Source organism: Alosa pseudoharengus, unplaced genomic scaffold, assembly GCF_046254945.1.
Source record: "Alosa pseudoharengus isolate Yale_2024_CS ecotype anadromous, Long Island Sound unplaced genomic scaffold, YU_APseudo_1.1 YU_APseudo_1.1_scf_23, whole genome shotgun sequence".
Lineage (NCBI taxonomy): Eukaryota > Metazoa > Chordata > Actinopteri > Clupeiformes > Clupeidae > Alosa > Alosa pseudoharengus.
The window spans coordinates 17,958,011-17,975,143 of NW_027468685.1; the positions used below are offsets into that span (position 1 = coordinate 17,958,011).

At 43.7% G+C, this 17,133-nt stretch overlaps 1 protein-coding gene across 2 annotated transcripts; it reads right to left on the minus strand.

Annotated features, from left to right (window-relative positions):
- Window positions 1-1,164: 1,164 nt before the first annotated feature.
- On the minus strand, window positions 1,165-16,569 carry khdrbs1b (KH domain containing, RNA binding, signal transduction associated 1b). Of its 2 annotated transcripts, XR_012990683.1 has the most exons (11): window positions 15,657-16,569; window positions 13,320-13,450; window positions 11,836-11,952; window positions 10,410-10,556; window positions 7,792-7,931; window positions 7,176-7,383; window positions 6,419-6,486; window positions 6,047-6,105; window positions 5,693-5,895; window positions 3,398-3,466; window positions 1,165-1,371 (listed from the first exon to the last, which is right to left on the minus strand). XR_012990683.1 is itself a non-coding variant. In XM_076301868.1 (9 exons), the coding sequence occupies exons 1-9, from the start codon at window positions 15,748-15,750 to the stop codon at window positions 5,789-5,791; spliced, it is 1,071 nt and encodes a 356-aa protein (XP_076157983.1). In that variant the 5' UTR covers window positions 15,751-16,569; the 3' UTR covers window positions 3,473-5,788. The 2 variants fall into 2 exon arrangements, 1 of the variants encoding a protein (XP_076157983.1); XM_076301868.1 differs by lacking the exons at window positions 1,165-1,371; window positions 3,398-3,466 and having other exon boundaries at window positions 3,473-5,895.
- Between the last annotated feature and the right edge of the window lie 564 nt (window positions 16,570-17,133).

The following is a 17,133-nucleotide window of genomic DNA, read 5'->3' on the forward strand; positions in this document are numbered from 1 at the left end:
GTCTTTTATAGAAAAAGCTTGAAACACAGACACAGATGCAGAGTCCTGCAGCTGCGAAATTTGCCAATGAATAAATTTACGATGGTGAGAAAGTGTGAGCGCACATGCGTGTGCGCGCGTGTGACGGAATGATAAGTGCAAGGCAGGCTCCAGTTTCCACCATCTCTGGAGTGAGAGAAGACAGTGACTACACACGTTTCTTTCCCCACTGAAGCAACATTAGCATCTTAACCCCCTCTGATATAAAAGAAAAGACCATTATAACATGTCTGTTGGCTGCTGAAGAGCAGCTGAGGCTCATATTAATTGCAGAGACGGGAGAGGAGGGGGGTGGGGTAGTACTTAATTTCTGCAAACTCAGCGATATGTCCAAGGTGGTTCCCGTGGCATGTTCACTTGACTTGAGCGCCTCTTCTGCTCACAAGAGCAGGACTACCATCAGCATGGCAATTAAGGCACATGGACAAAGAAGCAGAAGTGCTACAAAGACACGGGCCGTTTCACTTCGAAGCGCTGCACTCATTCTATTGGGTTTGTGTGCATGCAACCACGGATGATGGGGTTCGAGTTCGAGATACAGTGGTCTTGCTCTGTTGGGGAAACACAAAGACTAGTGCAGAGGCTAAAATAAGTGAAACGCAGTCGCATCCCAGGATGCAGAAGAGCATCAGCAGGCGAAGTGCGAATGGGTCTTGGGTGCTTGTTAAAATGAAGCGATTTTAAGGCCGGTAGTGGCGACAGCGAGCGGTCATTTTCAAGACAGCATTAAGTGTGCTTCAGAGACCCTTTTCCAGTGGAGACACAAGGGACACACACACACACACACACACAGAGGAAGCTAAGAGGGATCTGGGGTGGAATAATGATTCCTGCTCTTCTCGAAACACATTAGGCAGTAACCTCAGAACACAGACAGCTGCCATGCCCACCCCACCCTCCCCTCCCCCCCTCATCGCCCCATTCGACAGGCCCGTCACGTGGGAAGTGAGGCTTTTATTTTGATCTGGCCTGACGAGTGCTTTCTGCCAGCCTATTCTGCTTGGCCTGCAGCAGACCACATTGATTTCTCTTCCTCTCCACTCCGAAGGAGAAGTGCGGATGCATCACTGCCGCATCACCGCCACAACACCGACACCCCCCCCCCCACACACCCCCCCCCGCACACACTTATTCCCAGCCATCCACACAAGGGCTTCCCTGCGGCTCGCTATCGCTCTTTTTCTCTCTCTCTCTCTCTCTGTGGCTCGCTCAAACCGTCTCTCTCTAGGTCTACCCATCTTCCTTTTACAATAGACTGGATCCACTCGGCTTGGTGTTCCAGCTCATTCTGCACGTGCTCCTCCTGCGGCGTTACCATGGCGGAGGCCTTCCCTGTGAGAGAGAGGGGGGGGGGGGGGGGACAAATGCAATGCATTAGAATGACAAACATTAGCCCTGGCTCTGGAAGAAATAACAGACCTGTTCACCTTGGGCCAAAAGCAATTACTGTCTAGTTGAAAAGCTGGTTGTTGAGTCTGCTCCATTTGCCTGATGCTTTTGCAGAGGCCATCAGTGGTGGAGGAAGTACTGAAACTCAGTACTTAAGTAAAAGTACAAATACACAGAGAAATATTTACTTAAAAGTATTTACTTAAAAGTAAAAGTACCACAATGCCAACCCTACTTAAGTAAAAGTAAAAAGTACCTGCTTTTAAATGTACTTTAAGTATTAAAAGTATTTGCATAATGATTTATTCTCTTAATATCTATATTCTAAAAGAAAAATCAGTATAGGCTGTGGCATTTTAATTAAGCTAGTTTTAGGTTATACTCGACTAGATAGTTTTAAGCTAATGCAATTGTGCTTACCATCTGTGGCCCAGTTTACATTCTGACCTACAATTCTAGAGACTGGGAGACAAGGGAAACGTCGGGTGGATCATAATGCCAATTCTACTGATGGAACAGAAAAGTTGCTGAGAAAGGTGTCTTTATGATTAAGTTCAGTTTCACTTGCGCAGACGCACATAGACATTGAATGAGCGCTCACATGTGCCATGTGAAGCATGGGCATAGCCTGTAACTTCGCTGATCCGCGGATAGCAATCTCTTCGGAGAGGAGGCCCTAACGCTGCAGATAACAGACAGAGAAAGGCACAGAACACAGTTGCATGCCTAGTGTAGCCATGGGTCTGGTGAATATAGCCACCGAATGCAGATGGCTACAAGCTCATGCTTTGCCTGGTCTAGACTAGAAGCTTATGTTTCAAAGAATAAGAAGCTGGGCACGTAGCGCTTCAGAATCTTTGGTAGCAACCCCGCCCCCTGGTAAAACAAACGTGTTTGTCAGAGAGAAAAAAAAAACTGATCATAAAATGTATCGTAAAAAGGAACGATGGTGTTGTAGAAATGTAGCGGAGTAAAAGTACAGATAATTGCTGTAAAATGTAACGAAGTAAAAGTCAAAAGTATGCACTATAAATTCTACTTAAGTAAAGTACAAATACGTGGAAAATTTACTAACGAAGTATTTGTACTTCGTTACATTCCACCACTGGAGGCCATTATGTCGACACACGTGCCGGTGGGAAACGAGTTGAGGCAACTAGGTGAACTAGGCGACTTTCTCAAGGACTGGCAACACACAGGGCAGAGCGGTCCTTGAGTGACCCGGAGAGGTCTGCAGGGGACAAATCTAATTTTCGTACAACAGGACAGCCCTGCTGTGCCTTCATTCATTCAAACCCTAATTGGACCAATTATCAGAAGCTTAATTACCTCAGGCTGCCATTAAGGTTCGGAATGAGCGATCGAGGAGACCAGCTTAGTGCACGGTGATCTTGAGAGGCTGACGCTCGAGGTCCGGTACCTCTCAGAATGGAGAGAGAGAGAGCGTGCAAGAGCGTGCGTCCCCCCCCCCCCCTCCATCTTTCCATTCCTGCCTCCCCGTCCTGCTAGCCCTGTCCCCAGTGCTTGCCTCAAATCCCTGCCTCGGCTGTCAGTGAGCGCGCTCAACAGCATGAGCCTCATTTTTCATGTCACAGCGATTTCACGAGGGACCCCATCTGCATATTGCACTAACCCAAAGCTGCGGCAATGCTGCGCAGCGGAACACGCTGAAATCTCTGCCGATGGGTTTTTTTTTTGCCGACTAAATATATAAAAAAAAAAAAACTTTTGACACGCCACGGGGTGAAGCAAGTGCATGTGGATTAAACGACGACTGAGAGCAGAGAGGCATCTGAAACGACGTAAAGAGAGAGGCAGATTTTGTAGGACATTTGGTTGCACTGCATTCAAGCACACGCACAGTTGCCCCACCGTCTTGGATGGACAACATGACTCATAGCTGGAACTCTGGCACAGACTCCTGTACACACACACACACACACACACACACACACACAGCAATGCTCACCTGAGCCAAGACTTCCTTTTTGGTTCTCCTCAGATGCCTTCATCCATTGCAGTGATCCACTCACACTACCTGAGGGAAGAGCAGAGGCAAAGTGAGTTTACTTGCCAAGACGAAAAACCTACCGAGATCACAACTAGGGTAGTACAAATTCTTCGTGCACATGCTAAACAACAGTTATAGTTCATGCAACTCAAGCTGTTTTTGAGAACTCTCAGTAGGATGCTTGAAACATATTTCAAGATTACAGTGAGATAACTTTGATACAGATTAGGCAAAAGAAAATAGTAGCAGCAGCTAGATTGCTCCACATATTACATTCAAGATTTGGTTCTGGCAAAACGTTTCCCCCTTTTTATAGCAAGAGTTGCATTACAAATCTGAGCTGACATGTTAGTACACATTATTTTTGTGAAGAGAGAAAACAAAACAAAACAAACAAAAAAAACTACTAACACTGCATATTTGAGTTACGTTTGTTTTTAACTCTTTACTTTTTTATTTTAAGACTGGGTCTTTTAATTATACGCAGTTACCAGCAAGTTTAAAGACATCAAGGTAAGAAATGAAAAGGTATGCACACATGTAGAAATAAACAGACTACCCAAATTGCAACTTTAGGGTTAAGGGTTACCTTTAGGTTTAACAGGCCGGTCACTTTCCTTGCCATAACTTTAATATAGAGCAAGCAGTGCATCTTCGCATCAAGTGAAACATATAGAAGGCTCTGAAGCCCAGACTTGAAGGGTTGTTTAAAGTCAAGTTATTTCAAGCTAGAATCAATACATCTCTCCTTGTAAGTAAGACCAAATGAAAAAAGAAACGTCATTCAATAAAAGTTTTATACATACCCAGGCACAGAATGCCTTTGTTCTTTCTAAAGACATTACGAAGCTATCCGGGTTATTTTAAAAAGGCCACAGGTCTTACCTCTAGGATCCTTTTTAAGTATAGAGAGAGAGAGAAAGATTAAAGTTGTGCTTTTTATGATCAAATCAAAACACAAGATACTGTTAAAGAGAGGTTTACGTCTTCAGGCTACATGCACTCTTTTAAAAATTTAAAATCCGTTTGAAGAGAAGCCTAGTGAAACTGTGGGGTTAAAAGGTATTTTAAAAGGGCAATTACAGTTTTACGATGACAGGAAAAGAAAAAATATAACCAAGTTAAGTTTCATAGAAAACAATCTAGCTTTATTGACAAACTGCTGCAAAACATTTTTGGACAGATTTAGTTACCTATTTAGGCAAGCTCACACATGATACGCAGCATAATGCATTTTACGGAGAGGATACAGAGACTAAATGGCAGTACAGTTTGGACGTTTTTAAAGTATGTACAAGAAGTTCCGATTTAGCTGCAGGATCCCTTTACATTAGAAAGAGATGACCCTTGTGGAGATTGTTTGTCCCAATCCTTCTTACAACAAGTTTGAGCATGCAGTTTATATAGCATGGTATCACTGATGAAAATTCTTGCTTTTAATTTCATTTTCTTCTCTTTTTTTACATGATAAGGAGCCAAAAGTGGGCCTCTCTTACGAAAGCAAATTTTTTATTTGAACATCCATAAATTATTAATTTTAAGAAATTAAGGATTTGAGGACAGTCCATCTCAACAGTGTCTAAAGGGCTATATTTCAAAACTCTAATAGACAATGAAAAATATTGATGTCTAAATCTATATTTACAACTTTTAAGACTATTTAAAACAAATATGGTGTAAGTAATCATGAATTGGACTGTTGGCAATGCTGTTAACAAATATTGGTTTTCCTTTCCTAGATTTAATCTTTCTAAAAGTATTACATAAATAAAATTACTTTTAAGGGCATTTTTGTTATTTTGCTGATATTTAACAGAATTTTGAAATGTAGCCTAAGTGGGAATCTGCAACTGCACATCTATATAAACTCATTTTAAAATTAAACACAAATTAAACCTTGGACACTAAACATGTGTCTGTACATCTGTTAAGCTTTTAAAATTCCACTAATTTTAACCAACCAAACCACTTGAAGAAACCAAAAAGGAGTGTGCTGTCAACAATGCAAACAAAAGAGCAGAAGCCGGGGAAAAGATGGGACAGGAGGAGAAAACAAAAGCAAAGTAAAAACTTCTGAAAACAAAGCCACTTCCCCATCTCATCCGCAGCAGTTTAACGTGATCATTCCCGAAGCAAAACAGTTGAACTTTTCCATTTCTTTCTTTCTTTTTTTGTTTTGTTTTGAAACAAGTCCAGGGTAGAACAACTAAAGCAGTGGAAGGGGGTAGGTGGGGTGGGATAATGGACAATTACTTTTGTTGGGGTTGCTTTAAAGCGTGAGCTGCCCTGGGAGACAGTTGTCATGGCGACGCGTTAAGGAAGGGGAGACTGTTCTTGCTCTTTAGGGGCTCAGTACGGCGCGTAACGGTGTTCCCGGTATGTCCCTTTCGCTTGCCGTGCAGGAGGGGCCTTGGCTCCGGTTGTCGTGCGCTGAGTTCCGTTCCAGTCGTCCTGAGCTGGAGTTCCAACACAAACAAAACACACATACACAAATACACACCAAATTAGAGTGGTAATCCTCCTAGAGAGCTGCAAAACAGACTGTGGACCACCAGACATCGCTCCTCATCAATTGGGCTCACAGTCACAAGTGGAGTATGGCCTTACCGTATGAGTCGTAACTTTCTTGCGTCTCTCCATGTCCGTAGTCATAATACTCTGGCTCTCTGGATTCACAGGGAGAAGAGGTCAAAAGGCAATGACAAGTCACATCAAAACGTTTCTTCAATTAAAAATGTCTTCACTTTGCTTTCTAATACTAATAATAATTAATACTGCTAATGCAATTGACAAGAAGTGTAGACATGATATGTTCGAGCCAGCACATAGGCACTTATGTATAACTTTAACAAGTTTGGAGTACAGTAGCATACACCAAATGAGGCCTGTAATCTGGTCCTACCCGACCTTTCCCCACCATCAATAGCCTATGATGAATGCAATGCATTGGTTAAATATTAGAAGTTCAGGAGTACTTACGTCTGCGACTGATTGTAATAGTTGTCATATGACTCATAAGATGGTTCTGTGTAGTTCTCGTCATAAGCCTGCAGAAAAAAAAAACATGAAATTAAAGACAGATGTCTTCACTTCTGTCCAATTCCATCCCTGTTAAAGCCATCAACCACACTCATATGAGCTTTTAATAATAATGACAATAACTCATACTTAGAAAGCGCCTTTCAAGACACCCTTTCAAGGTTACCAAGACTTTTTGCAGACATGTTGCCTTATGCCGATACCACAAAATGTTAAACGTGACAGCCCCAATAAATTAAATGACAAAACAGTACAACGTTTGGCATGGATCAAACGTTTTTGCAAAATGCAACTACTGGACTTAAATGTTGCTCAGTCTAGCCTGCGGGTACAAGCAACCCAACTCTTCATTGTTGAGGCTCATGTTTTTTTAAAAGAACTTGCTAATTGCAATACTTTCAACTCCCCGAAGCCATCTGCCACTTCTGTAAGGTGAAAATTGAAACAACGAACAGCTAGTCTTGTAGACATTTTGTTCGATGTCTCCTTGATTAGCTTTCAGGAAGTCTTGCACTACAACTTTGGTGTAAATCACACTTGATAGAAGAATCAGTCAGGCAATAAAAAACATACTTTCAATATCACCACATAAGCCATGCAGACTGGTAGTACCCAGATACAACACACTGTCTCTTTACTTTAAACAAGGTGCATTTCTTGTATGCATTATGTTCGTAATTAAAAGAGCGCCACTTACATATTCATCATACGTTTCCTGTGCAGGTGGGGGCGGGGGGGCCATGCGCTGGGGGGGTCCGGGCGCAGGCGGGTGTGCGCGTGTGGCCGCCGCTCCTCTGGTGGGTTGGGCCGGGGGTCCCCCTCTGCCCGCTGGGGCCCCTCTCACCGCACCGCCTCTGGGGGGTCCTCCACGCGGAGCGCCTCCACGCGGTGGAATGCCCCTACCCCTGCAGAGAGAGAGAGAGAGAGACAGAGAGAGAGAGAGAGAGAGAGAGAGAGAGAGACAGAGAGAGAGAGACAGAGAGAGAGAGAGAGAGAGAGAGAGACAGAGAGACAGAGAGAGAAAAATTATACACTGTAATATACCAAGGAACGAAGGTGATGAGTTCTGGAAGCACCAATAACCCCATTTGGCTATGACTAGATACACATGGATTCACATCTGAGAACAGATTGGAGGGACAGGTGCTTAGCACACATCTCGCCAGACTGCATAGGGGGTTACACTGGTATGCAGTCAGGTTCATTAAAGGTTAACATGCGATGGTGTGAACGTGTCATTGACACTTGAGAGAACTGCTCAAAATGGGGTGATGGGAGGGAGGGGTGTTGTTGGGCAGTTTTGGGTGTACTACCTTAATGTGGCGGAGGGCGGGTGGGGCGCCCCTCGGCCTCTGACTGGAGGGCCTCCACGGCCCCGAGGGGGGTGCTCTGGGGCACCGTTCAGGTAGTTCATCTCCCTGAACTGCTCCTGGCAAATATCATCCATCATGTCCTACAGAGAGGGTCACGCACACATAAAGCAAACAGCGAAAGAGACAGAATCAGAGACAAGAGGACAGGACGATTGCACAGCGCAGTGAAGCAAAGCAAAAATAAATAAATAATGAAAACACTGATCTTCAATGTCAAACGCGCAGACATAAACATAGACTACTTGGGCACAGACGGCAATATCCTGTTTATAGTCAGAAAACGGACTGTGGCAGCCACAGCAGTTTTTTCACAGAGACAACAAACGTATCCGGCAGGAAAGATGAGAAACTGTCTTCAAGTTGAGGCAGGGAATATGAGATGAGAGAGAAAGAAAGAAAGGGAGAGAGAGAGAGAGAGAGAGAGTGAGAGAGAGATAGAGATGCCAGCACTCCAACTACCACCCATCAGAGAAGCAGCTCTGATTATTAATCCTCAGCCATGAAAACAATAGACGCCACTTGGCCCAAAAAAAATCTCTCTGCCTCATCACGCAGCGGCATATTTAGGACACAAAAGCCAGCAATTTATCAGATTAAATATTAATCTCCTGCCAAAAGGAGAATGAACACACTCCATTTTCGCCTGCGTTTAGTCAACGTTGACCAATCTGGACATGATCGACGAGTAAGCATATTCACACAGCAGACTCTTCACTCTCATTTCACTTTATAGATTAGTTAAGTTCATGTCTGCACTTGTGAGGAAAGCACGTTTTAGGGATATTTTTGACCATTTAGATAGCACACGGAAGAGCGACAAGAGGTGCGTTGAGTCAAATTCGAATTCAGGTCCCCATGGGAACTCGGACCCAAACGTGGTACTGATGCTGCATAGTGTTGTCACCATACCAAAATTATGACTTCGATACGATACCTACCATAAATATCACGATGCTCGATACTAAAACGATACTACGGCGAAATCCTAAGATATCTGGAGAAGAAAGGACTCATACCTCCTCCAAGTGTATTGAGTCATTTGTGTTGAATTTGGTGCACTTTTGTAGTGTGTAGGTCAATTCTGGGTTCTAAACTTCTAAACTTCCTACATAATGATTATTGTTTTATAGTCAGTAAAATAGTAGGCCTACTTTCTGTGATTAAGTCCTTTATTGTTTGTTATAGTTAATTTACATTGTGTTGTGTTTTGGCAATAAAGTAGCTTTAAATAGCCAAACTAGGCTAGATCAAGGTCAGTGTTCAAATTACTGCATGCAAATCACTGAATGCTATGCAGAGGGGCCTAATCTTTAGGCCATCTGATGTACAGTATAGGCTACCCTAGGCCTTCCCGTGTTCATGGGATTTCTTTGACAGTTGCAAAGGGGAAAATGTGAGGATAGTCTTCTTTGCGCCCAGTGTACGACGTTCCAACCACTCAGGTCTTCGTCAGATAGGCCTACACCATTACCTGTTGCAATATATCTGTGTGCATTACTACATTACGTCTATTTCTTTGATAACATGATTTGCTAGCACGTACTGTAACAATACGCCGCTATTATTATTAGGACTCAACACGCTTTGGTGGTATTATGCTGTGGGCTTTAATTAGCGCATTTCGGGTAGCCTATCCTACATCTGGGCAATAATTATTGAACAAATTGCAGTCTACATGCCATGACAAATATTACCAGTAGTAGGCTACTGACCGAACATGAAATAGATCGTTTACAAGTTATGGTAATGTTATTCTGGCGTGAACATTGCGCTTTCATCACGTTAGCACCCTATGATTACAGCTCGTTATGTCTCATCAAAATGATTACAGCTCGTTATGTCTCGTCAAAATTCATTGATGAAGGAAGGTTCGCTTTATCCCAGAGAACCACACTCGTTTCACTTAGGCTAGACTAAAACATAAGAGAAGAACTTGGCACTAACCATGTAGTCGTGTTTTCTATAGCATATTCGTTAACCTGTCGTTCTTTGAACTCTTTAAAAATGTTGGGATATGTCTGCGAGGTGTTTTGCCAAGTTCCATGCGTAGCCTACTGCTTTTAAATGACTTTGTGTACCTGATGGCTTGCCTTAATTCGCGATGTATCCGAAATAGTTGCAGATTTCACTGGACCTTTTGTTTTATCCACAAGGCCTAGAACTGTCGGCAAAGAACTATGACGTTGGCTGCGCACTCACTCACTCAGAGCTGCCTGCTTGACACGCCCACTTGCCTAGATGCGTGAAAGGAGCAGTGAGAACAGCAGTTCACACAGACACAGAACGTTATTATTTTAATAAAGTATCGATTCTAAAAACGTCTGAAATCGTATTGTTTTTTGCATAAAGGCATCGCGATACCTTTTTAGTATCGATACACCGTGCAACACTAATGCTGCAAGCAGTTGTGCTGCAAGCAGTTCCGCACCCCCCCCCCCCTCCTCCCCCACTCCCTCCAAAAAGCTATTCATGCTAATCGAGCATCTTCAAACAAAAACTGAGGAACAATAATGAGCTTCACTGATTCCCATTCCCAGATCACAGAATTAGCCACTCACCGGGAACAGGAACTTCTTGACCTCCTCCATGGCATGGGCCATGCGCAGGTAGGCCTCCGGCACAGGTGCGAAGACCTCGATGAACACGTGCAGCTCCATGGACAGGTGAGCATACTTGGGCTCGCCGCTCTTCCGCAGGCCCTCCTCCTGGTAGGGAACAAGTGGTGAGCAGGTGTGCGTGAGTGATCAGACAGTAAACAAGCAAATAAACAAACAAACTCACTAACAAACAAATAACGGCAATAGAAGGGGACATGTAAACAAGGGATGTGCATGAGTGCTCAATTAGTAAGCAAGCAAATAAAATAACTAACAAACAAATTAACAAACACCAATAGAAGGTGACATGTAAACAAGTTTTAGGGAGAGAATGTAATCGTTTTATTTACAAAATATAGAGCCATAAGGCTGGTGTACAACACAGAGGATAAATTCTTGGTAGAGTCTGGCAGGTTGTTCTATGGAGGGTTAAACCCCAACTGCCTCCAACACCATAGTAGACAGCAGTACAGCAAAAGCCTGTCTGTCCCTGCAGCCAGCCAGTTTGTCAGACATGGATTCATCCTAGTCCTAGACTAGGAGATTTCCATTCCAGTCCAAGACTAGGCTTAATCCTTGTACGGGAAATTGGCCCATGGAGTTTATTTGACCACAGGTGCGTCCACATAGACAAAGAGCATTCACAGCTACATCAAAAAGGTGACAGAAGACGACTACTGAACTACCGAAAAAGCGGCTGTCTACCCCCAGGACACTGGGCAAGTTACATTCAATACATCAAAGTCATTCGGCAAACTGGGAGCTACATAAAGAGTACAAGCACACACTGTACACTCTAATGTATCAGAACAGCAGAGGCCAATGGTGTGTGTTACATGAAAGGTAAAAAACCATGAAGGAGAATAAGCTTAGTCACTGTCCACTTACCATGTCTTGATAAACTGATAAAATAAATTGCACAAGCCAACTGTGAAGATCAAAGAAAATGATGCAGACTAGAAGGTAGTGGGGATGTCTGGTCTAAATTATGAGAATGTGAGTCTGATTGCAGCTCATTCTCAACAAATTGTACGCGGTCAAATATTTACCGCTGCCCTCCATTTAATTAAATCCTTTCATTTGCAAAGTAAATAATCTATGAAAGAAATCCTGGAGCACATACACTGAACTGACATGTTTTGGTTCTTCAAGGGGAAAAAAAATAGATGCTCCAGCTAGATGAATTAATTATGATTTTGCCTCAGCATCCATTTCCAGTGGCTACATGCTGCCAAGCACTCAAGCTTCGTTAAGAATTAAATTTCATCTGTGCTCATCAAGGACCACAAAGACCGCCTGTTGACACCTGACTTTTTTTTTTTTTGTTTCATTTAACTCAAATAACCCTGTTACCAGCAGGCAATGAATTTTCAGGGAAGCCTCTCACCTTTGTTTTATCCCGCATGGATCCCTTCCCCAAGACGGAAATCTTGGCGCCCGTCTCCTCCTGCAGACGCTTTATTGTGTTTCCCTGAGGTCCAAGGATCTTTCCCACAAAATTGAACTGGAAAAGAGGGAGGGAGAGAGATAGAAAAAGCGACAGAGAGAGAGAGAGAGAGAGAGAAAGAGAGAATAAATAACACATACTAACACATAATATTTATTAAGTCATTGTAGGAATGGCAAGCATTTCAGGAGCGTTGAATCAGCTCCTGTACCACAAGCTCCATGGTTCAAACTATGTTTTGACTGTAAAAAAAAAAAATAGCAAGAAACTAAAAAAAGTCACATACTAAATCAGAACAGGCCCTCATTCTAATCGTTGGCTGCTGGAGGGGATTACAAGGACTGGGGGACACGTCAGCAGCAGAGCCAAACACATATTTTCAGGGGAGTAAAACCAGGGCAACAGAGGAGGAGTGGTTCTTGTAGCAAAAACAGAGCACTTTAGTATAGCTCACGTGGCAGTCATCCTCTGCAAAAAGCCTTGCTTGAAAAGTTTGTGCAGGTTGTTCTGCCCTGTCATAACACACCGAGAGGCAAACACACAGTCCCTTCATTCAGAAGCAGGATGGAGACAGATGGGAGTGCCTGCCAGCCCAGCAGCTGAACGGCTTCCAATGCGCAACTGGTCAGGCCCTCCAATCAGCCCACAGGCAAATGCACCCCGGCGACCAAACCGTGACGAGGCTAGTTGTAGCTTCTGCTGAACTCCTGTTCCACAAAAGCGGCCACCCCAAAACATTCGCCTTGCATTTTCCACGCCGTCTGTTTAAAACCCCCCCCCCTCCTCCCCGCCCCCAATTCAAATCTCTCTTCCCCTATTCCACTCCATATTTCTTTACCCTCCCCAACCCCAAAAAAGATTAAAGTCTCAAGCAGGCAGGAAGGCACTAGAGGCATTAGATAAGCAGTTTGCTGCTTGTGCTGATTTGCTTGCTGCTCTGTGGCAGGCACCAAGGAAACAAAACCAGATCAGGACAAACACTGAGGCAATTACAGGACTCCATATTGGTTAAATGAAATCTGCAGGCAAACAAAATGCTTAGCTAAACGGTTAAGGAGCCTTAATGTCTGGGATTTAAAGGGGCCCTAATCTTGTGCCAGCGAACCAACCAGCTTGCCCTGTCATAACCAGTTCCTGTAAATGTAGCAGGTAAAAGTTTTGAAACATGAGGAAATCAGGGAAAACGCCTCTGTTGGTGTCGGCCAGCCCCCGAGCAGGTCTCGACAGCCTGGCACCCACGAAGGGCAGACGACACCCCCACAGATCGGTCATTGTCATCAGCCACAAGCCTTCACCTGAGATGTCTCTAATTGGCTGAGCTATGCCATCTAGGACACAGGCCTCGAGGGCCGAGAAGCAAGGGGGGGCAGTGGCGGGGGGGCTGGGGGGGGGGGGGTGTAGAGGTGTCGTGTGGCCACTCTTACCTTGGGGTACTGTTTGACGGGTATGAGGACTCGCTCCTTCAGCTTGATGTTCTTGGTCGTGAAGAGGTCCAAGTAGGCTTCGGATGGCTTCTCCTCGGTTTCCGTATCGCCTTTCTCTATTCTTTCAATTTCTGCAAGAAAGAAGACAACCGCTTTCAGCACTTATGAAACACACACACACACACACACAATCACGCATGCTTTGCTGAAATGAGGCCTATGGGCATTCAAAACAGTCCAAGAATAGTGTTACTCTCCAGCTGCAAGTACTTTCTCCATCAAACGAACATAAAAGAGGGGCTCGAGACAGCACTGGAAAAATGCTGACGCACATTAGTGACCTGAACAATGTTTTCCGTGGAGTCTGGAGACTCACACCCAAGGCAGTGCAGTTCCTTTGGCTATAACTGATATTATAGAGGTGGGCAGAGCAGACAGACAGTAAAACAACAACAGTCTAGACCATCTCGCTAAGAGACCCAGCAAACAATCTACAGCAATCGTTCAAACTAGTTAAGTGAAATCACTGGCTAGATTACCTTCCAGAGAGAGAAATAAATGTTTAGAATAATTTTGCTCTGCACTTCTGCATGCTTTTCTGCTCTACACTTACTCCATTCCTTGGAAAGTGTGAAACGTTCAGCAATCAAATCAAATCCTTCAGGAATGTTATGGTCATCATGTTTAGACATTTCACAGCATAGTCCTTTCTATAATGTGAACACTTGAGCATTTGACATCTATAGCAGAAGTAATGAAACAATGTCAACATCACACTCCGGAAAGTGAGATTTCACAGTACTGCCACAACAAATTGAAAGACAGACAAACAAACCACAAGATGACATGGGCCACTTTCATTCTTGGAAGCCACGGTCCTAAATAAGATAGTTCTAGAACGTCTTCCCAAGGAACCCTTCAACAGCAAGTTTTTCCTCTAACCATAACAACTAAAAGCCCATTGTGCAGGGATGAACACCACCCGGGCAAACACGTATCTGACCTCATCACTAGATTGGAAGACAAGGAGGTCTTGACTAAGTGAATCAAGAATTGTGCGGACCTACACACTTATGACATCTGTAAAGAATTTAAGCATTTGGCTCGGTTCCGCAGCTCAGAGCGTGACCTGCGGTGCATGGGACAAAAACTGAAAATCCTTGCTAGATGGTAAGGATAGCACTGCCTCGTAGGGAAGGTGTCCAGGAACATCTGACCCCATTGAACAAATGAGGTGAAAACGTGGACATTGTGAGACAGCGTGTTCTACCGCTGCGTTTTTACGCCCCTGATATAGTCACCTTGTCCCAAATGGATACTGATCAAAAACATGTGGCGTGGTAAGTTCCGAAGATAAATACGTTTCCCGCAGAAGACCACGGTCAATAACCAGCTGCAACACTTCCCATGCAGATACATTTGGTTCGGGGCAGTTTTACTGCCGAGACAAGATTCGACCCCCGGCACTCATCCGTCTTCGATTTCTTATGGTCAGCCTCGTCTGTCACATTGTAACTGAAAGCTAAAGGATTCAGAGCCTATGTGTTAGAATTCGGACCAGCTAACAGGGATACTGGCTGGTCAAGATGCCCAATTCCCTATCTCATTCTTATCCTTATCTTAGAAAAACGAATATTTGCCTCGGAATGGCTGTTGATCATTATTAACGACTGGTGTAAATGCAAGGTCATTTTTAGAGTTTCCTTCCTGATAATTTGCAGCATAGTTGGCTGCATAATTATTTACCAAACGTATTCGTTTTGGTTGGACATTTGGCTAAAGGCTTGAGAAGTTATGATTTAACGTTAATCTAGGTCTAACAAGCTTGGATCCCATGCCGAGTTCACATGCAAGAGCTTGTTCTATCTGGGGACACGTTAACGCTACACTTTGGAGGTTAACTTCAATGGCACATGGTCAACAAACTGACACAATAACGTTACAGTAAACCATTATTGTGAACGTATTAACACATCAATTTATCAGTTTATCCAACGTTAAAACCAAAACATGCCGCTTTTACCAAGTGCGCTGCAGTCACGTTAAGTTAGAGTGCGCGTCAGGCGACCACCAAAACATTTCCAAAATACCGTAAGTTTAGATAGACATTCTCAACAGTGACCCAATCTGCCAATACTTGAACAATTGGCATTAGCTTTGCAAGCTTATCTGAGACATGTATTGTTTCTAAGAGACTACAGTATGTTAGCTAACCCAGTGCGCAGACTAGCATGCATGCTTCCAGTCCGAGCTCCGGAGCAACAACGCTCGTGCAACAAAAGAGAAGAGTGCAGAAACATTCAAGTAAACTAGCTAATTTCAAAACCTGAATTTTACCTGCAGACAAAAGTTTCATGGCATGTGTGAAAGATGCATCCAGGCTGTCTCTCTCTGCCAACAGCTGAGGAAGATATTTGTTATCATTCTCCATTTTGAGTTTGTAAATAAATTAACGTTAATACAGCAACCAGGCTGCGCTTAGTCGAGAAAACAGCTGATCCCCTTAGGAAACTTGCAGGTATCCACTTTCTGAAGGCGATGTTCAGAGATCATAAACCGCGTGGTCTGGACAAGTTCAGCAATTGCACGAGCGGCTTAAACGCAGCAAATCCCCCTTCTCCAACGCGCAGCGTGTTGAAATGGAGAACAAAAAGTGTGGCGGAGGAAAATGAACGGATCGGAACGAAGCGGAAGTGATCTCACCCAGATTGGACTCTTTGATTGTGGGACCGCCCACTCTGGACTTTATCCAGAAAACCAAGGTAAGTGTTTTTGTTGTGATGAATAAATAAGCAAATAATCCGCGTGTGCTGCTACTGTTTGATTGTTTTTTTTATGTTGGTTAAATTGCACAGCCTCCCCAAGATATATCAATTAGTATGGTAATTTTACTCTTGTAATTCACTGCATCAATTTACCATTAACATTTGTGCTCTATTTATAACTTGCTTATCGCTCATCATTGTCAATAACATCATGCTATCAGATCAGATGTACTGCTTTTAGTGGGTATAAAATTCTGTTGATATGGTGCAGATGTTTCAGATCACTGTAGAAAATGAGTTCATAATGCAGCATTTGCTGCCCCCTTGAGGTGAAATTAAGGCAACAGCACCTGGCATTGCATACGATTGAATTAGGTCTGCAGACATGCTTAGACGTCCCATAAATCACAGTGTAGCACCATTGCATCAATACTTCAAATCCGAATGATTAAAAGTATCACAACACACACCAAAATAATAGGGATATTAGATCCATACAGTTTACACAGAGGAAAAAAGAAAATAATTAACCTTAACCACATTAAACTGTTATTAGCAGAGAGCCTTACAAGGTTACAGTGAAGGTGCTTGTCACTGATAAATTGGATGTGACATGGGCAGAATACCAAGTGATAAGCAGAGAGCATGCTGGACCTGTGCATGGTGTCTAATTAAATTATTATTAGTGTTTTTTTGTTTTGTTTTTTAAACTCCCTTTACAAACCCAAGTGGGTATTCTCATAGAGAACACACAGTAGGGCTGATCACTACCTCTCAGCATGCTCTGCCAACAGACAACCCTGTTTTTCTCCCTGCTACACTTGCATGGGCGAATGGCTAGGTCACACAGGAGGTTGTGCTGTGTTTAGCGTCGCCACGAGGCCAGGGAAACCTTTCTGTCTTGCTAAAGCTCGCAGTGCTGTCACACCTGCTCAGCTCTTTAGCACTACCTCCAGCACCTCTCCCCTCCCCTCCCTGTTCTTTGTTTCTCTCGCACACTCTGCCTCCCTCCTCGGCCAGACCAAGGTGAATGCAGCACGGCACTGCAC